Source organism: Amborella trichopoda, chromosome 5 (genome assembly GCF_054954075.1).
Source record: "Amborella trichopoda isolate Santa Cruz 75 chromosome 5, AtrichopodaSantaCruz75HAP2 v2.0, whole genome shotgun sequence".
Taxonomy (NCBI): domain Eukaryota; kingdom Viridiplantae; phylum Streptophyta; class Magnoliopsida; order Amborellales; family Amborellaceae; genus Amborella; species Amborella trichopoda.
Genome location: NC_142340.1, coordinates 1024376 through 1047632, shown reverse-complemented (window position 1 = coordinate 1047632; position 23257 = coordinate 1024376). Strand labels below are relative to the sequence as shown.

Here is a 23257-nt window from a genome sequence, read left to right as displayed (position 1 = left end):
GGAGAGATGCTGACTTTCAAAGAACGTGACATTTGAGACGTATGATAAAGTAAAGGGCAAATTGCTGATATCCCTGGACCCTACCGTTTAGCCTTTGCTCCAAATAGTTTTTAAATTACACTATTAACTCTAATTTATTTTTCACCCACCACAAAATTGAAGTTTTTGGATGAAAATGCCCCCCATTTCCACCTACATTTCTCTCCCACCCAAAATATGATGCCCAAAATGTGTTCGTCAAGCCCAATAATATGTCGGACCAACTTCTAATAAAATGTTCCCATCCGATGCAATTTTTTTTTTTGATATTAAAATTTTGCGTGTCTTACGATATTAAATGGAAAAAATGTATATAAGTTGTAATTATCTAAAACAAAAAGGTTCATAAGGTTGACATCTTAAAATGTAGAGTTAAGGTGTACAATCCTTCAAAAAATGTTGTTTTGATGTTGGAAACCATCTAATTTGATCATTGCAACATCGTGATGTTTACAGCTCTTATTGATTTGAACTATTTTTGGTCTTTAAAATTTTATAAACACATATTCCTGCACTATCTTAAGAATTTTCAAAACCAAAATTGCATCTCATGACAAACTTTGGAGGTACACTTTATTTTGATTGTTTAAGGTTACAAAACTTACGCAAATTACACCCTATTCAAATTGTGGATGTCGGGTAAAATCGGACCAGCTCACAAAAAGTGGGAGAGTGATAAGAAAAAGAGAAATGTCGGTTAAAATGGGGTGTGGGAAAGGGGTATTTCGGTCCAAAAAATATAATTTTATTATTATTATTATTATTATTATTATTATTATTGAAGGGGCTGGTTGGAACAATAAAGTATTGATGGGTAATGCTTAGAAATTAGAGTCCAGGTGTAAGGGTGGCCATGGACCCGACCAGACTTGAGACCCAATGGGAAGACCCGATCTCAAGTCTAGATATGGATTTAGATTTTGGGCCTAAAAGGTCAGGTCCATATTCAAAACCCGAATACTATTTGGGTCCGGGTTCGGTCGAGCCGGAGCTGACCCGTTACTACCCTATCCAGAGTGTACCTGAAATTTTCCCTAAAACAAAATTGACATTAGATGGAGAGAGAGATGATAAATGATAAAGAGTTAAAGAGAGAGGCAGGTGATGGAATGTCATTTGGATGGTGACTGAAAGCAAATAAAATCACGAGACCATGTCTTGTTCGAGCTTCGAAGTGGATGCCTTCGAATAAAACGTTGTGTCACGGGCTCATGTCCAGCAACAAAACAAAAATATATCATTTCCCCTCATTCAATCGATCTCATTCTCCTTTTCCTTTTTGTACTCTTTCTCTCTCTAAATATATCACTTTCCCCTCCTCACTCTACGTTTTTTCATTGTTTCCTCTGCCTTTTCGTACACTCTCTCTCCTTTTGGAATTGTCACTCTCTCTCTCTCTTGTTCCTTATATCTCCTCAATCCTCTCTCTCTCTCTTAGTTTTTCTTAGTCTTTTATTATGATATTATTACTTCCCCAACTCACTCTACTTTCTTTGATTATTTCTTCTTTCTTTTTGTACTCTCTCTCTCTTTTGAGTTTTCGTTCTATCTTTTTGTTTCTTTTTATTTTCCTCTCATTCCTTTCTTTTTATATATATATATATCATTCTCTTGTATCAGTTACGAAAAATCGGGTGGTTCAAATTCTAGTTGCTCGGTTAGACCCATTTAGATTGGTGGCTGGTTTTGGTTTGGGTCGGTTTGGTGAATTGATAGGTATTTTTTAAAAAATTATGTAAAATCTCAAAAAATAAGGGATTTTGTTTGTAATGTATTTTTTAATCTTTTTTATCATTTTGGCAAAAAATTGGAAATTATATTGGCCATTAATACTTATTTTTACATTTTCTCAATTTTTTAGAAGATTTAAAAAACAATGTGTTTTGTTTAATCATATTTTAAATATGCTTTGCATATTTTATTAGATTTTTTTATTTATTTTTTCAACACTTTTTTTAACCGCCCAAGAGGTGCTCAACTAAGACGGTTGAACCGACCAGTTTACTAGCTAGGCTAGTTGAATCGCTTCCATCCACATGTCCGGTTAACCATTATGGTTCGATCGTTTCTAAATTATGATATTATCACTTCCCCTGCTCATTCTACTTTCTATGATTATGTCTTTTTCCCTTTACTGTCTCCTTTAGCAATTATCATTCTCTCTTGTTCCTTCTTATTTCCCTCTAATTCCTTTTTGTATTGTACGTATATATAATATTATCACACCCACACACAGTCTTATTACTTATTGTTCTCTCTCTATTTGCCAGAAATTTTAGTGGGGATTTTTGCGTCCATGATCGATCTACATGAATGAAAGCCTTGGACAGACGACAGTAAGCAGTCATCACGGGTCAAAACATCTCTCTCTCTCTCTCCACCAGCAAGAATTTTCAGTGGGATTTTGGGCTCCATGATTGATCTACATGAGAGATTGCACAGACAATAGCTTGCAGTCGTCACGGGCCAAAACATCTCTCTCTCTCTCTCTGTTTAGAGTTGAAAGGATTCTGTCTCTCTGTCTCCAAAGTTGAAACGTTAAACAAATCTGTCAAAAGTGGAAACATCTCTCTCCATTAAAGGTTGAAATAATCTCTCTCTCCATTTATAGCTGCAACTTCCTTGTTTGCTCCTCTCTCTCTCTCATATATGTATCAGAGATTGAAACAATCTCTCTCTCTATAGCTAAAAGTTCCTTGTTTGCTTCTCTCTATGGAAACCATCGAAGAAGAAAGACTCCTTCCGGGAGAAGAGGCATCAGAACTCCATAAAGCCTTGCAAGTTTGCTTCTTCATCCATATCCCCCCTGTTCTACGTTTTTCTAATTCAATTTCTTTATCTTGATTTGTATTTTCAAAATTTTCTTTCGTTTCTTCATTTTCCTGATGCAATTCTTTTATTTTGATTTTGTATTTTCAAAAGTTTCTTTCATTTTCTCAGTGCAATTCTTGTTTGTATTGTATTATGGAAGTTATCTTTCATATTTCCAGTGCAATTCATTATTTATATTTGTAGTATGAAAGCATTTTTGTTTTTATTTTATTTTATTCAAATTTTTAGTTCAATTTATAGTTTATAATTGTATTTTACTATTTTTAAAAGGGTGAGGTGTCTATAAGGCATAGGCTTTATGAAAATAAAATAAACCCTCCCCTCAATTTCATGTTTGGAAAGTATTTTCAGCAACAGAAACATCCATAATGGCTCGAAAATCAAGTTCCAACACTGACAATAAGATTCGAAACTAAAAAAGTAGTACAAATCTTGTAGATCTATGAACACTTATTTTTAAGGAAAAAAGGACCATCTAGATAGTTTGTTACAATATACACTATTTCTAGAGTTTGAAATTTTTTCTTTTTTTTAAAAACTATAATGTTCAAGCCAAGATGATTGATGTAAAGGTTTTCTAATGGAAAAATTGTTTGATTAGGCTACAACCCTATCAAAATAAGTATAGCCTCACTTCATAACTCATCAAAAATTACAATTCAAGCATTAGAAAGCTTTTACATCGATCATCTTGACTTAAACATTATGGTTGTGAAAAGAAACTAGTATTTCAAGCTAAAAAAATGATATATGTTGTAACAAATTATCTAGACTGTCCATTTCTCCCTAAATATAAATGTTCATAGATCCACAAGGTATGTATATTTTTTAAGTTTCAAATTTCATTGTTGGCATTGAAACTTGATTTTAGAGACATCATGGAGATTTCTATTATCGAAAGTACTTTTCAGATGAAGATTTGAGGTGAGGCTTTATTTTATTTTTATAAAGCCTAGGCCGTATAAAAACTTCATCCTTTCTAATCCTTGAATTGCAATTTTTCATGAGTTGTGATGTTTGACCTGCAGCCCTATCAAATCATTTTTTTTAAAAAAATTTATTGTGAATAAAGACATTTTAGGTGTCTTTTCTTATTATAGGAACTCAAAGCTTTGCGGCGTCATCTGCACCATGCTGCTGACTACTACGAGCTTTCTTTCATGAAGAAGAATCGGAGCAAAATGCAAGTATTTTCTTTAACAATATTCCTTCAAGAATATGCATGTATATGTGAGCATGCATGTATGTATATACATAATATAGATAGGTGATCGGGATCGCCCATCTGGAAAACCGGTCCACATTTGCTGATTGGAGTACCAGATCCAAGAAAGAATAAAAAAACTAAAATAAATATTGAGAAAATAACAAAAACTAAAAAGTGGGGCCGTATCATCCTATTCCTAGCCAGAACTGGTTGATTCCCAATATATATTCGGAATTGGACCGGACCCACCAATTCCCAACTTGGATTGGGCCATTCATATCTGGATCGGCGTCTTTCACAACTTGGATCAGGCCATTCAGATATGGATCGGTGTCTTTTAATACCATGGTACATACGAAGTGGAGCAAAATGCAAGTATTTTGTAAACAATATTCATTTGAGAATTTGAATATTTATATATGTATTTATGTATATACATATATGTATGTGTACATGCATGCATACATATACATATATGTACATAAGAATAGATGATGTATATGTATATATGTATGAATTTTTTGCATGTATTCATGTATGTGAATATATGTGTGTGCACATAACGAGGAAGGGTGTTTACTCCAATTTTTCAATATTTGAATTAACATATTATGTTGTTGATTCACACATGTATGTATATACCAGTGTAGGATTGCCCGAATTGGGACCAACATTGGGCCATGAGCCGGGCCGAGAAACAGTAATTGTGTAACTCGGCCCGAGTCGGGCAAGTCCCTTTTGAGAGAGAGGGAAAGGTAGGAAGCTAGAGAGAGAGGGGGAGAGCGAAAAAGAGTAGGGGAGGGCTCTGTTGCCTCTGACAAAGAGAGAGGAAGCTAGAGAGAGAGGGAGAGAGAAGGGTAGGGGCCATGTTGCTTGAGAGAGAGAGAGACGGGGATAGTTGAATAACCGGCCGGTTTAAAGAACACCTAGCTGGGTTAAAGAAAACCCAAGTAGTTAAAAACCTGTTTGAGTAGGAGGTGCATTTGGGTTTTTTTTTTTTTCGTGGGGGAGTCAGTGGGGAGAGGGCTCCAACCATTGGTAGGAATTGAGCCTAGGGTGTTGCAAATTGTTGAGTGCTAACAAATTAAGCCTAGGACATTGCAAATAGTATTTATTGCAAGTTATTATTTTTTGATATTTTTATTAAATTTTTTTATTTTTGAAGAATACACACATAAAATTTCAAGTTATTTGGATTTGTAGAAAAAAAATTTAAATTCAAACACAAAATGAGGTTGTGACCGTCAAATTGACCTAAATTCAATATGGACTATTGAGCTCATATGTCAATATGAGCTAGTGGGTTAATCTCAACATATATATATATATATCTCTATATATATATATATTTATTTCGCTTCTTTTGACATGAGACTTGAAATTTTGAATGCAGAGTGATCCTGGATGCTAAGGAATACATAGCAAATTCCGTGGTTGCAACTTTGGATCATCTTGGGAATCTATCTTCAATTTTGGAGTCTCTTTTATCCGATACCTCAAACCATGTTTCCAATACTCATTTGAGGATCGACTGCTTAAAAAACGTAAGCTAACCAATTATTATTATTATTATTTTTTTTCTCATCTCTTATAAAATGGTGACTTAGAATTCCTATTTTTGATACAAAGTTCAGTGTCAAAATGGTTCCCAAGGGTGGTGGCAACGAGCCAAACCTAGGCTGGGCCCACCTTTGCCCTGGTACTAGCTAATAAACAAATGAAGAAAAAAAATCAGGCCAGAACGAGCCGTTATTGGCTCTAATCCAGCCCTCGGGCCATAGTTTAGGCCTAGACCCTACTTTTTTCATGGCCAAGTCCCTTGCCAATCCCAATGGTTCTAAAGTCTTCATACATTTTGGTGTAAATACAGGAGTGGGGTTGAGGTTGTGGTGGTAGCACCACTTGACCGATCTAGATTTTTATTCCCAGTGACACATTAAAAAACCATTAATTATTTTTAAAAAGGGCAGGGGCTTGTATTCTCTACCGCTAAAAAAAACAAAGAAAGTTTTGGAGTAAATATTATTGCATAGTTTGATTGAAATTTGAAGGTCACCAAGAATCCCTGATTTTGTAGGTTCATATTTTTTGGGTAAATGCTATTTAGTTTCTACATTTAAGGGTATTCTTTTCGTTTTAAGAAAAATGATTTTTGGGAGCACTGAGTTATTTTGTGTGACTCTTTATGTTGTCAAAGGGCATTTTGTTCTCGTTATTAGAAAAGTATGATAAAACCATTTTTGGAAAAAAAAAAATTTTATATAAGTGCGAAATTCTAAACAATCAAATTAAGGTGCATCTCAAAAATTTTACTAGAAGAGGTTGTTTTGGTGCTCAAATATCTCCAAATTAATCATCTTGGCCTTGGCCTCAATATGTATGGACATGAAAAAAAAAAAATTTCAAGTTTTGGAAATAGTGCATCTTGTATTGCATTTTTGGATCGTCAATTTTCAAGTTTTCATAGATATGCTTGATTTACACTATTTTTGAAGCTTTAAATTTTATAATTAGAGATAAAAATATATTTTAAAACTATCAATTTTCAGTATTGAAACCACATTTCTAGAAACTATTTGAATGTATGTTCTACTTTGATTGTTTAGAGCCTCGAATTCATACAAACCGCACCCTTTTTCCACCTGTTAATTGAGGAGACGTTAATTACATGAATTAATGATTTGTAGAGGGTCTTGACATGCAAAGAATTCAGTGAGAGAGAAGGCCTCAATGAGCAACGTTGGGCATGGAGATATGCAAGATATTACAAGAGCTACGAGTGTTTGGGTAATTTTTAATTTTTTTTATTTCTTTAACACATTAGGGGAGAAAATATACAACCTTTATAAAAAAGTAAGTGTCATCATGCGTGGCAGTCGAATTGACCAGCCGATTGACGGGTTGACACGGTTCTAGGTCTAGACCCGAATTTTGGACATGGCGGGTCGTGTTCGGGTCTCTTTGACTTGGACCCGATCTTGGGTAAGCTTTAGGTTTGGGCTATCCATGACCTTATTGCGTTGGGTCCATGTCCTGAACTTATTCAGCATATATACATATATATATATATATATATAGTGGGTGTGGCTTGTACAAAGTTGCAACCTTACTTGTAGAAGTAAGTTGTAAAGTTTTATAGTAGATGATATAGATTTGACATGTCTTTTCAGTTAATACCAAAAAATGACGCATCTTTTAAAATAGTATTAAATCTACACCATTCAAATAAAATTGAATTTCTTTATACAATTTTTGGACTTATGTTATTGCGACTTAGTTTTTAACATTTCATTTTAACTTTCCTATTTAGACACGGGTACCTTGGAGGACAAGAATTCAGATGTTATTGCAAGGTATGACACTAAATTCTGTCTATTTTCTATGGAAAATGTCAAATGTAGTCGATTTTCTCATTTTCTTAATTCTCATAATATAAAAGAAGAAGCCCACCAACAATTAGTTATAATAAACTTAAAATATTACTTGATGGCATATTGTACATTCACTCCCTCGATTAAAACTGCATTTAGGAGTATTTTCTATTTTTAAGACCCCGAAAGTTTGGAATGTAACCAACAACCTAGGAACTAACCTAAAATTTAAAAAATAATATTTAAAACACAAGCACACCATATTTATCTTATAACATCTTAGGATTAAATAGAAATTATCTTATTTTTGGATGGTCGGATTCGAGTGTTTAAAGACTTTATTATTATTAGTTATACATTTGTTTGAAAAAACTCATCGAACTATTTAAATAGATCCTAAAAAACCCTTTTAAGTAGTTTTTTGCCTAAGGGATTCATATTTTCTATTTGGTAGTTTTGTGATACGGATCAAACTCAAATGTAGTGTTCTCAAATCAATTGCTAGAAATTCAAGCCAAATTCCAATTCCCGAAAATATTGATAAAATAAAATAAAATAAAACAAGCTGGCCTAGCCTTTTCTTTTTAGGTATTTTGCCTAAAAGAGTTAGTGTATATTGTGGTCCTGCAGGAATACACTATAAGAGCTCAACGGTGAGAGTTTATTTTGATTCTCATAAACATATCTCTCTTACTTGCAGGGAAAACAAGGATCCTACAAGTGGCCATATATCCAAAAGTAAGTATATTTAGGAATGATAATGAGCAGGGTAATTACGGTTAAGTTCCCCTTTTTTGGTTTTTTACTGCCAACACTATATTCATTTAATAACACTATATTCAATTTATTGATTTCAAAGTATGAGTTTATAGGGTTAAGTTCTACATGTTTCAAAAGGGTTGGAACCCTAGAAATGGGTAGATCCCACATTTTTTCAGCGGACCGGCCTGATCAAAATACAACAAAATGTCGATTGAATTAAGCCATATCATGCATGTTTGAAAGACATATCATTCTCATAGAGTATGAATATTCATCATCGTCATAGCATTTTTTTAACTAATTGGGGTTGGCTTCCATAGTATGAATATTAATAATAAAAATAGCATCGTTATTCATACTTTTATAAAAAGATTATATGCTATAAGGCCGTTTATTTTTTGTGCAGGAAGGCGATAGTCACCTCTAGCAATTAGATGTAAAATAAAGCAATGAAGAGTGCATCATTTCTCCACTCAAAGTTCGAGAAAACTTTTCTCATATGTTGAGTGTGATGAATAACATTACCCCTAGCCGCCTGACTTCACATATGATAGCTAGGCATGACTGTTATCTTCTTAAACCAAAATTAAATGGTAATTCTCAAACTTTCCCTTTACAGAATAACCATCAACAATAACCAAAAGGAAATTAATAACTAGGAAATCCTGGAAATTAAGAAAAATTTCCCTAGAGATTATGTAATGGAAAGGTTCATGACTCTTGGATCCTATCCAACATTGATGTATGTACATTTTGGTAATTAATATTTGAATTCTTATCTACTTTCAATGTTGGGGAGGGATCTAATAGTTCTTTTCTATGAGAATTCATGCTAATAATAAAGTTTGTTTATTATAAGACTACTTACCTTTGATATGAGAAATTCACAATCAGCTCAGGTGGTTAGATGTGAAATTGGTTCATTTCTCGACATAAACTCAAAAACTATTTTCTTTCGCTTTGAGCATGACCAATAGCAATTTTCAAACCACTCGATTTCACTTCTAACAGCTAGGGACGATTGTAACTATTTAGTACAAAAATAAATAAATTAAACAATCTTATGGTATACTTTCACATAACAAGATTTCTATATTTATGGTATTGTTTAAAGGGTGCAGTTGGCATACAGATGCATCCGTAGCTGTAGAGGTAAGGTGCACATTCAAATTTTATCATGATATATAATTTTGATGTAAATTGTTATTAGGATTATCTCAAAATCTAATTTTATATCTAATTATAAAATTTTAAATTTAAAAAATGGTTAAAATCAAGTAGATCTATAAACATATAAAAATCTTGAAAATGGACGGTGTAGATAATATGTTGTAAAATGCACTATTTCTAAGACTTAAAATCTTTTTATTTTTCATGGTCATAAATTTTGATGTCGAGATGATCAATCAAAGGATTTTTCAACATTAAAACTACATTTTCCGATAGATTTTTGAGGTGGATCTGTAGTTCTACATTATAAAGTTGCATCCTTACATAAACTTTTTCCTTGTTTAAATGGTTCTTTCAGGATTTACAGCCATGTCTACGCACTCCAAGTCTCTTGATCCTTCTCCTCTTAGTGGCCTTTCAATGGTTGGATTCTCGTCTCTTTTATTTATTTTATCATTAAAATAAAGAAAACATTTGGTTTTTCCGGTCAAATTGTAAACCTCACGATCATACTGTAGCACGCAAAAATTATAAGCATCCAAGATCATCTAGATCAATAAGTTAGTGGAGGTTGGATTAGTGGAGAAGACCTAATATATAGTCTAGCCCACCAATAAAATATCTTCACTCAGATGATAAAAAAAGACAAGAGGAAACCCACCTGGCTCAGGAGCTCCATCCATGAGAGACTCGTTATGAATCTCCCTCGTTACATCAACCATAAGCTTTTTGAAAGAAACCTAGCTAATGTTTGCCTTAGGCCTATGCTTCAAATGCCTTTTAAAAATGGTTAATTATTGCCTCATGAACTTTTCTCTCTCTCTCTAACACATAAAACACATTTTCTTTTTATAATAATATTCAAATGTAGTTTCATACTAGGTGTGAGGTTTGTATGAGACACCCTCTTTATACTATACCATAGAAGACATACCTCTAAAATATACTTGGAGATGTTTTAATTTCAAAAACTTTATGATGACTTGCAAATCTATTTTTAGTCCTAGTTATAAAATTTTAAATATAGTCTAAATTAAGCATATCTATAAACATTTGAAAATATTGAAAATAGACGGCCCATATAACTTATTACAATGCACTATTTTTAGGACTTGAAATTTTTTTTTCCCTTCATATCCACACATCTTGAAATTGATACGATTGTTTGAGGGTTCTTCAATGTCAGAACACTCTTTTGTAGACGACTTTTGAAGTGCACATTACTTCAATAGTATAAGATTGTAACCTTATATAAAATTTGTGTCTATTCAATGACACTCTTACAACTACCCATTTTGAAATTTAAAGGACAAAAATGATTGTGACCGCTATGTACAAAAGATAAATAGTACAATCACTTATATTAAAGATTTTTTTTCTCTCCCTTTTTTTATTTTCTTTCTTTTTTTTATTTTCCTTTTTTTTATTTATTTATTAACTTTTGTTGTTGATAGGATCATGAGTTATTTTCAAGTCAGAACCAAAGGAGGGACGGCATCAAGAACAAGATCTTGGGATCGCTCACTTGGAAGAATAAGAAGGCCATTTAGGAGTGAACCACTGACTGTTGCATGTTCAATTGTTTTTTTTTTTTGGAAAGAAAAATTTGAGAGAGGATATCATATGAAGTTTTAATTTCATGACGGATATGAACAATCCATTACACCCTCTCTGTCTGTGTGTATGTGTGTTTGTGTATCTACGTATGAATAGCCAAACGCACTTAAAGCCCTGGTAGGAGTTTGGACACTCATATAGTCCTGCTCAACTCTTATTTTCACATGCCAATAAATGCATTTGTGAAAAAAGACACTCATTGTTCTTTATATGTCACTAAGATAATATACTTGTTTTTTTGCCTAGAAAGATGCTTGTTTTGTTTTGCTACAAGTGATAGAACCCCAGTATGGCATTAATTTAACTAAGGAGATTGTATACCATGCGACTATTATCTTTGTTACAAGGAGGTGATAATAACCCTTAGTTATTAGATGTAAAATTAGTATCATAAAGCTCGAGAAATTTTTATTTGTAACTTTGAGTGTAGTTAATTTCACTCTTTTAAAATATGATGGAAATGAATAATTATGACCTCCTCGTACAAAAAGTAAATATTCGTTTTGTATACTTTTCTTTAACTTCAAGTAGGATTGATGCTTAAAAAAAATCGTCCATAATAGTAAAGCACAGAGCTAATACACCAAGATCTAGAAGACTGCAAAAAAAAGACCTATCCTTAATATGAGAAAAAAGAGTAGAACATCTTAGCAGTCCTTAAATGCAATCATGTGAGCCCTCCCAACATTTCATGGAGTTTTTTCTTTTGCTTTAATGTTATTTTATGGAGGTTCTCAATCTTTACATAGACTCAACATATGCTTTTTGTTGCTCTTAACATTGTTTTTTCTTGTTTGAGTGTTTTGATATGGAAAAATATACAATGAGACTATTTACTTTTTGGAAAAGATGGTCATAATTAATGTGGCAATATTTATTCCATTGACCACACCCAATTTTTTTTTTTTTTTAATTTTGTGATAGACCGATACTATTAAATTTCACATTAAATGGTTATACGCAATTGTGACCTCTATGTACCAAAAGTAAATGGTCCCATTGTATATAATCCTTTATTATATTGGTATGTATAAAAACCAATTCTCGAGATCGAACTTGGGGCTAGGTCTCTTGTTATGCATACAAACTCGTTTGTACTATAGTATTAAGATTGGATTAGTCTATTGGTCATACCGATCAAACTACCAACCGATGTTTTGGCTGATTTAGTCAAAGCAAAATTCCAATTTATTAAAAATCTAGTTAAAACTTGTATTTGATCAGTTTTGATTAGTCAGAGTAGCTATATTAATTAAATAAAATTAGGCAAATTTTTAAATATATTTTATTTTCAAACTATTATTCTTATTTTTTTATTTTTGAAAATTCAATCCAACCTATTCGACAAGTAGTTGAATTAGTTTAGACTGGACTAACCTCCTTACCTATTAAGTAGCCTGTTCAATACAGTTGCGTATGAAGTTCATGATAATGATAATAATGAACCTCTTCTTTCCTCTCTCCTCTTTTAACTCATCTTCTATCGTTGTCTCTCTTTCTCTCTCTACTCTTATTCTTTATCCCTCCCTCCCACTACAAAATTATTTTTTTTTTTTTTTTTAAGGACTTCCTAGTTCGTAATGATGTTTCATGTTATATAGGAATTATTATTAGCTAGATCGTCTATTTTCAAGATTTTTTGAGTGTTTGAAGATTTATTTGATTTAGACTATTTTTGGAGTTTAATATTTTATCATTAAAGATGAAAATAGATTCTCAAACCATCTTAATAATTTTTTATATCAAAATTATATTTATTATAAATTTGGAAGTACGCCTCCTAAAATTTGTTTAAGGTGGCAATCTGATAAAAACCATACCCTGTATAAAAAAGCTATTTACTATCTTCTCTAATAGAAATAGTCACGTCTACGACGAACCATGTTAAAATTTGATATTCGTTTTCGTGTTATTGTCTTTGCTGCCTATTTTTGGTTACTTGTTCATCACCGGTTTTACTTTCGTAAAGATATTTATTTACCAAAAAACAAAGAGTTTTAGAAACTAAGGTCCAAAGAACAAACATGAATCTCTCTTTGCTCCACGATCTCCCTCTCCCTCAGGCCGGCAATAGGCCGGTTGGCCTGGCTTGGCCTGAGGGGCCGGCCTAAGCCACCGACGAGGGCGAAACTAGGGTTAGTGGCGCCGCGGTGCTATTGGCCCAGCTTTTGTATTTTTTTGTTTTATTTTTATTTAAAGTTTTGCTATTAGTTTTAGCCGGGCTCACGCCACGGCCCGCCCGTTGCCATCCCTGACTGCTTTCTCCTTTCTGCTCTCTCTCTCTCTCTTACCCTGTGCGAGCAACCCCTCTCTCCTCTCTCTCTCTCCACGAAAACGCCTTTCCCCTTACTCTCCACATTTTCAGCCGCTCACTCTCCCTCTTCTCTCTCTCTCTCTCTCTCTCTCTCACACACACACACACACAAATTTCAGCTGCTGTATCAATCCGTCAAGATCAAAAGCAACAACATTCAAACCAGGAAAACATTACCTTGAGAATCCAGAGAGAAAAAAAAGAACTCCATATTTCTGCAAATCACAAATTTGAAGAGCAAGAAACCAACAATCTCGAAATCAGGTATGTTGATTCCTTCTATTTAGGATTTTTTGAGCTGCATCAATTAGATGGAATGATTTGTTTGGAAGAAAATCAGAAAATCCTTTTTTTTCGAAGAAATGAGTTTTTTTGAGCTATAAAATGCTGAACATGTAAATCAGTGATTAGGAGTGTGTGATTAGGAGTGTGCACTCTGTTTTTAACGAGTGGTTTATTTGTACTTATCTCTGATTAAACATTGTAAATCACTGTAAATCAATGGATAGATTACCAGAAATGTTCTTTCATTCCGGTGATTTACTGTAAAAAATGGGTTTTAAATTTTTCTCGGTTGATGGTTAGCTTTTCTTGATCTTCCTGGATTATTGATTATTTTCTGGAAGAATATTCTGATGAAATTAACTGATTTTTCCTTTTAATTATCACTGAAATGGACACAGCTTCGGTTTCATTTCACTTGTTTTCTATTTGGCTTAATTTGATAACACTAAACTTGGAGAAAATCCACTCAGATTGCTTTTTGCTTATATTTAAACAGGTAATTTTGGGGAATTTTTCATTCCATGGCACATTTTCTCAGTCTTTAACGAATTTAGTGTTGCTCAGTGTGCATGCATGTAATGAAATGGCGAAGTTTTGTTAGTAGCTATTTAAAAAGAAATTGGTATGAGCTCAATACAAAGTTCCAAATGTTAATGCAGCTGAATTGTTTTTGTTATTTTATCTCTAGCTTCCGTCTTGTGTTTACTTTACACTTAAAACTCTGAAATCGGCAATCTTGCTGTTTCTACTTCGGCTGGAGTGTCATATCAAAATTCATACCATTGAATTTTGTGTCCTAACTCTTTCAATAAATCTAATAAGGAAAATAGTTCTTTCTTGCCCTAACTCTTTCCGTAAATCTAATAAGAAAAAGAATTCTTTCTTACTTTTCTGTTTTGCATAAATCCAATTGATTCGTTTATGTACATGATTTCATAGCTGTTTTTCCCAAAGCGATTAACTTGGCAGTCTAAAAGATTTTTCAATGGAACAATGGCAGGTTGGTGTTTATTATTTGCGCTTTCTTTACCTCCTATTGTTTGAGTGGTGACTTATGCTCTGATTTTTGTTTCTTTTTTGCAGCAAACTCTTATGAAAATTGCAATGGCTGTACAGAGAAGACATAGGGTTTTGATGGTCTCCGATTTCTTTTACCCCAATTTTGGTGGTGTCGAGAATCACTTATATTATCTCTCTCAATGCTTGCTTGAGCTTGGTCACAAGGTCAGATAATCTTACGGCTCTTTTCTAAAGATCTCTCTCCCCCCTCCCCTGCTACCCTATTATGTGATCTTATAGTCATGTAATTGCATTCCATCTCAAGTGTTGATGAGTTCTCAGAATTCTGAGTTTTAGATTTTGTGTAATGGGTAACATTTTATCTGATATTTGGGAAGTAGGGCTACAAAACATTTTATTATGGCTGCAGAAATCCTATTCCGTCATTCCGTTCTATCAAGGGTCATACCTTCGGTCAGACCATAAGCTGTCATATATTTTCTCATTACTTCCATCCATATCTTTTGGGGCCTTCCCGTTACCCTTCTAGAGCCTTTGACTTGTACCAAATCACTTCCTAACTGGTCTGTTCTAGGTTGACACTGCACATGTAGTATGACCAGCCCACCAAAGTCTACTTTTCCTCATCGTATCGCCTATTGGAGCTACCCCTAAGTTCCCTCGAATGTATTAATTCCGAAATCATCCTTCCTTATCTTGCCACTAATCCATCTCAACATTCTCATCTCAACTACACTAATTCTATGGATATGTTGTTTCTTAATCGCCCAATATTCCTTCCCATAAAGCATAGCTGGTCTTATAGCCGTCTTATGGAACTTCTCCTTTAGCTTCATTGGGATGAGATGATCATATATGACTCTAGAAATACATCTCCACTTTGTCTACTTAGCTCTAATCCTATGAGCAACATCTTCCTCAATCTCTCTTCTCTCATGGATTATCAACCAAAGATATCGAAACTAACATCGTTTAGATACTTCTTGGTCATCAATCTTAATTAATTCCTCGTTTCTGAGCCTATTATTACTAAACTTGCATTCGATATATTTGTCGTAGTTCGTCTAATTTTAAAACCTTTAAATTCTAAAACATCCCTCAAAAGTTCTAACTTTGTATTCATGTGGTCTCTAGTCTCATCAATCAAAACTGTCATATGCAAACACCCTTACACTATGGCACCTCATCATGTAGATGCCTAGTTAACTTGTCTAAAACCAAAGCAGAGATATGGGTTCATCGCATGTCAATATATCCTCTTGATGCTCCTTTCTATTCTAGCATCCACCAAATTATCTCTCTAGGTTTCCTTACTTTCTCTAAAGCAATAAAGACCGTAGAGATGTCTTTTCTCTTCTCCCTAAACTTCTCGATCAATTGCCTAAGTAGGAAAATAGCGTCCATATACATAAATATATAACTAATTATATGCCACCATAAATACTATTTGCATATCCATACACAGTAACATATTCATAACATACATGCATTGACTATTATGTACACATTATAAGTATCATCTTTTGGTTCTCTTCCTTTTCCTGGTCCTTGACTGTGTGCATGAATCAGGTTGTGGTTATGACCCATGCATATGGAACACGTACAGGGGTCCGATACATGACAGGTGGTTTGAAAGTCTACTATGTGCCATGGAAGCCTTTTCTTATGCAAAATACATTGCCTACAATTTATGGCACATTTCCTATTGTTAGGACAATCCTAATAAGAGAGAAGATATCTGTGGTTCATGGCCACCAAGCTTTCTCAACTCTCTGCCATGAAGCCTTAATGCATGCAAGGATTATGGGCTACAAAGTTGTTTTCACTGATCATTCGCTCTATGGTTTTGCTGATGTTGGAAGCATCCATATGAATAAGGTGCTTCAATTTACTTTGTCAGATGTGAACCAGGCTATTTGTGTTTCTCATACTAGCAAGGAAAACACAGTCTTGCGCTCGGGTTTGCCCCCTGAAAAAGTTTTCATGATACCAAATGCAGTAGATGCGGCCATGTTTAAGCCAGCTGAGACTCGTCTAAGCCGTGAAGAAATTGTAATTGTTGTGATAAGTAGATTGGTTTATCGGAAAGGTGCAGACCTTCTTGTGGAGGTCATCCCTGAAGTTTGTCGTTTATACCCAAATGTGAGTTCAAAAGCATGAGAAGAAAGCTGTATGTCACATAGTTGCTCTATGAGGTCTGCTATGTTTGTTGCCTTTTTCTTTTGTCAGGGGTTTGATGGGAGTTAGAATTTGTTTTTTTCATGTCGGTTTTTGGAAATCAAAGAAAACCATTTAGCGAACTAAATGTAATGTCAATCTTGAGATGGATGATCTTGTGAATCTCATTTGACACTTTTTTATGTTGGTTTATTTGTGTTGAAGGTTCGTTTTATCATTGGTGGAGATGGACCAAAACGAGTGCGGCTGGAGGAGATGAGAGAGAAGAATTCTCTTCAAGACAGAGTTGAGATGTTGGGGGCTGTGCCTCATGTGCAAGTGCGATCTGTCCTTATCCGTGGGCACATTTTTTTGAACAGGTATTGGCTTGTATTTCCTCTTTCCTATGCGACATTGCTTTTATATTTTCAATGTTACTTGGATATTGGCTTCTCTTTTTCCTCTGTTCTTTCTTATCTGTAAATATATTATCAATATTTGAGAATTCTTTGTTCTTGAAGTTTGTAAGTATGATATGTTTCATTTCTAAGCATCGATACGTATCTTCTTTAAGAATGTATTTTACAGTGTGGGTTACCAATTCCTCCTTTTCTCTCTCTCGCGCTTTCCCCATTCTCTCTGTTTCTTCGGTGCCATCCTGTGCTCCGCGTTGTGGGATGTCAGCAAGGGGCATGTGGAATTTTGTAAGATATATATATATATATATATATATGTATGAGGGCATGAAGTGCAATGTTTTTTATATATTGATAATTATTGGTTTCATGTTGTGCAACATATCAGTCCCGATCTCCGAAAGGAAAATTGTGCTTTCCTGACAATAGTATAGGAGTCTGAACCGATATGGGAGGGGGCTCTTGGTGTAGGTGACATCAGTATTTCAAAACCTGGGTTGGTGGGGCGGATCGACCCCACAGATCCATGTCGGATCACCTGATCGCCGATCCGGATCAGTCCATGTCTGTGATTTGGAAACACATTAAAAAACAAAAAAACAAAATGGGAGTTTATGGGGCGGGGGGGGGGGGGGCGGATTTAGGGTGAGACCTAAGAACATCAGATAAACTTCTTTTTGTTTTTTTTTAAAGAAAAGTTATTGAAGGGGGGGGGGTTTGGAGTGGACCGGGCCGGTACTGATAGCTTTGGGGAACCGTTCCGTTCCCGGCCAAATCCCGATTTGGATTGGGGATTCCTGGTTTGGATCAGTGGGTTTTGAAACACTGGGAGATATAAATCATTCAATAGGGACCTTCTAGTGTGGGTCAGGGAAAGAGCAACCTCAGGGTGTCCTGGGAAGCAAGTTCAATGGTAGCAACATATACTTGTTAAATCAATCCTATGTCTTTATTGTGTTGTCTACAAGTATTGACAGTGAGAGAAATTCATTTGGCATCTAGGAGAAAATTTTGAAATGCAATACCTTTGATGGACAGATTTATATTCTGGGTTTAAACTATGTCAATGAATCAGCTTACATGTATTGATAGCGAGAGAAATTCTTATGGCATTTAGGAGAGAAATGTTAAATAAAACAGCTTTTATGAACTGATTTATTTTGTGCAGTTGATGAAATGTTAATTATCAAAAGTTTTCTGGGATTAATGGAAGAAGGTATACATTTGGGGATAAAAAATTTCCAGAACCAAGGGGTATATAAATTTATTCTAGAGTGTTTGGCATCTTCCATGCAAATTTTTTTGAGAATGTTAACTGTTATATATATTAGAATAAGGTCATTGAGTACAATGAACTCGTAAGTAGAGAGGAGAATGGGGGGAGAGTGTCTATCCGTTCTTGGATAGCTCAGAGTACAAAGATCCCTTCTAAAATAGAGGGGAGGGAGAGAGAAAAGCGAATCCAACAGCCTTCTTTTTGAAGGTTACAATGAAAAGAGTACAAAGATCCCTTCTAAAATAGAGGGGAGGGAGAGAGAAAAGAGAATCCGAAAGCCTTCTTTTTGAAGGTTACAACGAAAAGTCAGAGCAACCAAGAAAAAGAAACTGATCCAAAAAACAATACTAGGATCCATCATGAGCTGCTGCCTTCTTGGCCAGAGCGTTGGCTACCTGGTTGGACTCCATCCAGATATGCTTCCATGAGATGCTCGTACCCCTGCAGAGGTGATAAATTTCATAAAAAATGTGGCTAGAACCCAAAGAGGGGGGAAGAGTTGGTGGCCCAAGCAATCACGTTCTTAGAGTCTCCCTCGATAATCACTGACTCAATGCAGTGAAGATGAATGAGTTTGAGTCCCTCGAGGAGCGCCATAGCCTCTGCCTCCATGGAGTTGGCATGGCCAATGTTTTTGGATAGTGCCACAATTGTAATTCCCGAGTGATCTCCCATGCAAATTGAGAAAAAGAAGGCTGTATTTCCTATCTCCATAATGTATTGTACCCTAGTGATTAGATAGGAACTCTATGTGAAATCGCTACATTTTTGTAATTTTGTAGATATATCGTAGTAGTTAGAGTCACTAGTACTATATGGAAAGTGGGTTGGCTTTGATTCCAGTTGGTGATTTTGTCATTTTGACACTTACATGCTAATTGTGAAAAAGAAAGGTGTATTTGCTATATCTATAATGTAGTCTACCCTGGTGATTAGAGACAAACTCCGTGAAATTGCCACATTTTTGAAATGTTGTAGAGATATCATAGTGGCTAGATTCACTAGTACTATATGGAAAGTGCGTTTGGCTTTGATTCCTGTTGGTGATTGAGTCATTTTGACTCTGGCAGTTCCCTCACGGAGGCTTTTTGCATAGCCATATTGGAGGCTGCTTGTTGTGGCTTGTTGACTGTAAGCACACGAGTAGGAGGTGTTCCAGAGGTATCTGTTACAAACTAATTTTTTCGTCTCTTGTTAAACAGACACTTTCTAAAGCAAATTAATTTTAATTACTTCGACAAGTATTTCTAAAATCTGGGACTCGTTAAATTGTTGTGGTGACCCATAAGCAACATTGGATCATATTTGTTCTTTTTTTTCCCTTCCTTTTAATTTGGTTACAGGTTTTACCAGAGGACATTATTGTTCTTGCAGAGCCAGTACCCAATGATATGGTTCAAGCTATTGGGAAAGCCATACGATTGCTTCCTAAGATTGATCCACAGGTTATGCATGACCGAGTGAGTGCCTTTCTTTATTGGTGCCTACATATGTATCATTTTTACATCCATGGATTCATTAAGTGAGAGAAGTTTGTTTAGCTGTCTGGCAATCTTGGTAGAGAGAGAAATAATTGTTCTCAATGTTTGCATTCAGATGAAAAGCCTGTACAGTTGGCATGATGTGGCGAGAAGAACAGAGCTAGTGTATGATTGTGCCTTAAGTTGCTCTGATGAGAATCTTCTGGTGCGGCTTTCACGGTATGACTTGACCATTTGTCTATGTAAATGATAGAAATATCATGCTTATAGAATTTTTTAACTTGGTGATTTCTCATGAGATTTTAACGATCTGTTTTTTCCCCCAACAAATTCTTGAAAGGGAAAATTTTATACATGGAATTTTTGAATGATAGCTGCTAATCTTGCCCATGTTCTCTACCAATCAAGAAAAACAGAAGAAAGACTTGTTCATGTTTTCTTTATGCCACCTAAAACATGGTGAGAGTATAAAATTTGCTTTTGCACTTGTGCTTGGGTGCGATAGGAGAAACATATGTGAGAATAGTAACCCGCTTTAAAATTTATGAAATAATAGGAAATGAAAATATTCACAGTATCTTTCCTTTGGTTAAGTTTAGGGTTTGTAAGTTAATAGTTTCAGAATAAATGCTAGGAAAAAGCAGTGTTTTCTGTCTACTGTTTTTTCCTTTCTTTTTGGGTATTTTTTCCCTCTCCCTCTGCCATGGAGGGGGTTGTTTATCTTGATCGTTTTTTTGTCAGATTCGATGATAACTGCAATATTTGTCACAGGATGATGGTTGACAACTCATTATGTTTGTATTACATGTCCAGTTACGATTTCCAAGAGATAAACCAAGTTTTTTCTTTGTGAGAGTAGTGAATGTGTCAAGTTTCTGTGAGTCTTATGATGAAAACTGTTCTTATAAACGTATGGAAGTCTGACTGTCATATCTGGTGCTGGCTTCACTCGTCAAATGTAAAACTAGTCTGGGCCGGCTCGGTTTTGCTAGGAGTGGATATCGGTCTGAAGATTATAAATTGGTCTGCCAGTTCTTTGACTCTGGCCTGAGGCTTCTTGCTCTATTTGAGTCGCCTTAAACCAGAGCTGGTTTTGCAGTCTTGAGTAAACTACTATATTGGGTTGCTTATTTTCCTTCTTTTCCGAGTAAGATGGTTAAGAGATCTTTAATGAATGCCGTGCGTTCTAAATTTGTTAATGCTTATTTCATATTTATGTCACTTTTATTACTTCTTTCTGACTCTGTTAATGCTTATTTCATAGGTATTTCGCTTGTGGTGTGTGGGCTGGCAAGCTATTTTGCTTGGTCATGACACTAGATTACTTGTTATGGCATCTCTTAGAACTTTGGCAGGTACATTAGTTTCTCTCTCTCTCTCTCTCTCTCTCTCTCTCTCTCTCTGTTGAGATATCCGCACTATGCTGAGATATTTAGTGTTTCTTCTGATCTCTCTCACTCTCTCTCAGCCTTCAAAAGATATAGAGGAAGTCCCTGATATAGCATCTGAAAGTTTACATGAAGAGATGCCATGGAGTGTTGAAACGGAGGCAATATAGGGTGGTATGGAAGATGACACCCTCTATTTTATTAATTAGATGGTTTGGGAGATGACACCCTCAATTTTATTAATTTAGCTTTTGGGTCTTTTCCCTGTAAATGTCCTGATGGTTAGTTGAGGCATTTTTTGAGAAGTGAATGAATATGTTACATTGTTCTTTAAAATGCAATAGAGAATGATTTTTAGTTTCTTTTGCATGCTCATTAGTTTGAGAAAACAATGAATGGTGAGAATTGTTGATGTGTTTTGTTTTCTATGGTGGAACGCCATTTATCATTGGAATAAGGAAGTTATGATCAAATCCTAACTGTAAGATGTCAAATCAGACAGTTTTGGTGTGTCATAAAGTTCAAGAAATTTTCTTTTGAATTTTGAACTTGGTCAGTGATACACACCCAGTTGCACAATTTCAATATTCATGCCCAAGAGTGATTGGGACATCTTTGTAACAGAGGTGAATGATCTTTTTATATACTTCTCCTTAAAAAAAATTGTTATTAATTGTGAACACGACGGTGATTTTGACGATGGTGGCTTCTGATACTATGATTAAAAAATATTGGTGTTACAATGCATCCATTCATCTTTAGTACAAGAAATTCAGAGTCACTTCTATGGTTTTACATCGTTGTGAGATTTATTTGGCATGTTATAATGTTTTCTTGTTTTTAGTGTGATTCATGAAGATATTAACGCCTAGTGCTTTTATGTGGTCCATGTGACCTATCATCTGGGTATCCAATGAGACTGGGAGCTCTTGCTATTCTTTGCAGTACATGAGTTAGGCTTTTGATTCTGATGTCATAGGAAAGCAAGTGGTTGTTTCAATTGGAGCCATTAGGGCATGTTTGGTATTATAGGTGACGCATTTTCCTACAAAAACATTGAAAATTATCGAACCTAAAAATCTATAAACAGTGGAGCATACAGTTGTTAACAAGTGCAATTCTCCATCACAAATTTCGATTCTACCCAAAAAATGGTATAATGGTAAACTTTCCTTTTCATTCTTTAGTGATTTGTTGCATTAATACTGACCTTATGAAAACAAAAAGGGCATTTATGTTGCAAATCTACAACATCAATATTCCCCTTCAATCCACCAAATAATATAACCCTCATGTATTCAAAATAACACGTACCCAAATTTTAAATTATCAAAGGAAAATATAGGAAAAGTATTTCTTAAAGAAGTGGCTTATACACCCACACCTCAAATCGTAGATAAATGCAGTTTTGGCATATGAAAACCTTTAAATCAATCATCTCCACTTTGATGATTATGGATATGAAAGAAAAATTAAAAGAATGTTTTAAGCCCCGAAAAGGGTCCATTGTGCAATACTTTTATTGAACTGTCCAATCCAAAGATTCACATATCTGTCAAATCTACACCATTTTTAGTATTTCAAGCCAACGGCCAAGGATGTAAATGAATTTGCGGGCCATGTCCTGGTTTTCTAGTACCAAATCTGATTTATCCAATAAAGCTGTTAGGTACAACTTTACCACAATTTGTAAAGCTGTGGCCTTACCAAGACCTGATCAATATCAATATGCAAAAAACACACAATATCTTAAAAAAAGAAGTTTCAAATATGTCCCACAAAATCATTTTCTTTTGAAAATGGTGATTTAAAGAATATTGAGTGTAAACTCCAATTAACTAAGAAGAAGCAACTATCATCTAAAGAAGAAGAAGAGTTATGGAACTCAATGAAGTGTTTGGTGGAACCATGTAAATAAAGAA

At 34.7% G+C, this 23257-nt stretch overlaps 2 protein-coding genes across 29 annotated transcripts; both read left to right on the top strand.

Moving 5' to 3' along the window:
- The first annotated feature begins 1403 nt into the window (after positions 1–1403).
- LOC18426626 (protein ABIL4) lies at positions 1404–11247 on the top strand. Of its 21 annotated transcripts, XR_016055522.1 has the most exons (11): positions 1474–2095; positions 2310–2621; positions 2768–2820; positions 3972–4054; positions 5472–5622; positions 6766–6865; positions 7389–7431; positions 8150–8187; positions 8618–8804; positions 9740–9804; positions 10836–11247. XR_016055522.1 is itself a non-coding variant. In XM_088866623.1 (10 exons), the coding sequence occupies exons 4-10, from the start codon at positions 4032–4034 to the stop codon at positions 10929–10931; spliced, it is 516 nt and encodes a 171-aa protein (XP_088722749.1). In that variant the 5' UTR covers positions 1404–2095; positions 2310–2621; positions 2768–2820; positions 3972–4031; the 3' UTR covers positions 10932–11247. The 21 variants fall into 21 exon arrangements, 15 of the variants coding, with proteins under 15 accessions (XP_088722749.1, XP_088722757.1, XP_088722753.1 ...); XM_088866623.1 differs by lacking the exon at positions 8618–8804 and having other exon boundaries at positions 1404–2095; XR_016055525.1 differs by lacking the exon at positions 2768–2820 and having other exon boundaries at positions 1476–2095.
- A 1824-nt stretch (positions 11248–13071) lies between these two features.
- On the top strand, positions 13072–21697 carry SETH2 (UDP-Glycosyltransferase superfamily protein). Of its 8 annotated transcripts, none has more exons than XR_016055516.1 (9): positions 13072–13576; positions 14681–14821; positions 16187–16759; positions 17000–17154; positions 19537–19627; positions 19841–19926; positions 20063–20166; positions 21212–21302; positions 21416–21697. XR_016055516.1 is itself a non-coding variant. In XM_011622251.3 (9 exons), the coding sequence occupies exons 2-9, from the start codon at positions 14690–14692 to the stop codon at positions 21503–21505; spliced, it is 1353 nt and encodes a 450-aa protein (XP_011620553.1). In that variant the 5' UTR covers positions 13072–13576; positions 14681–14689; the 3' UTR covers positions 21506–21697. The 8 variants fall into 8 exon arrangements, 3 of the variants coding, with proteins under 3 accessions (XP_011620553.1, XP_088722743.1, XP_088722744.1); XR_016055519.1 differs by having other exon boundaries at positions 16187–16812; XR_016055518.1 differs by having other exon boundaries at positions 16187–16812; positions 19810–19926.
- Positions 21698–23257: the final 1560 nt, after the last annotated feature.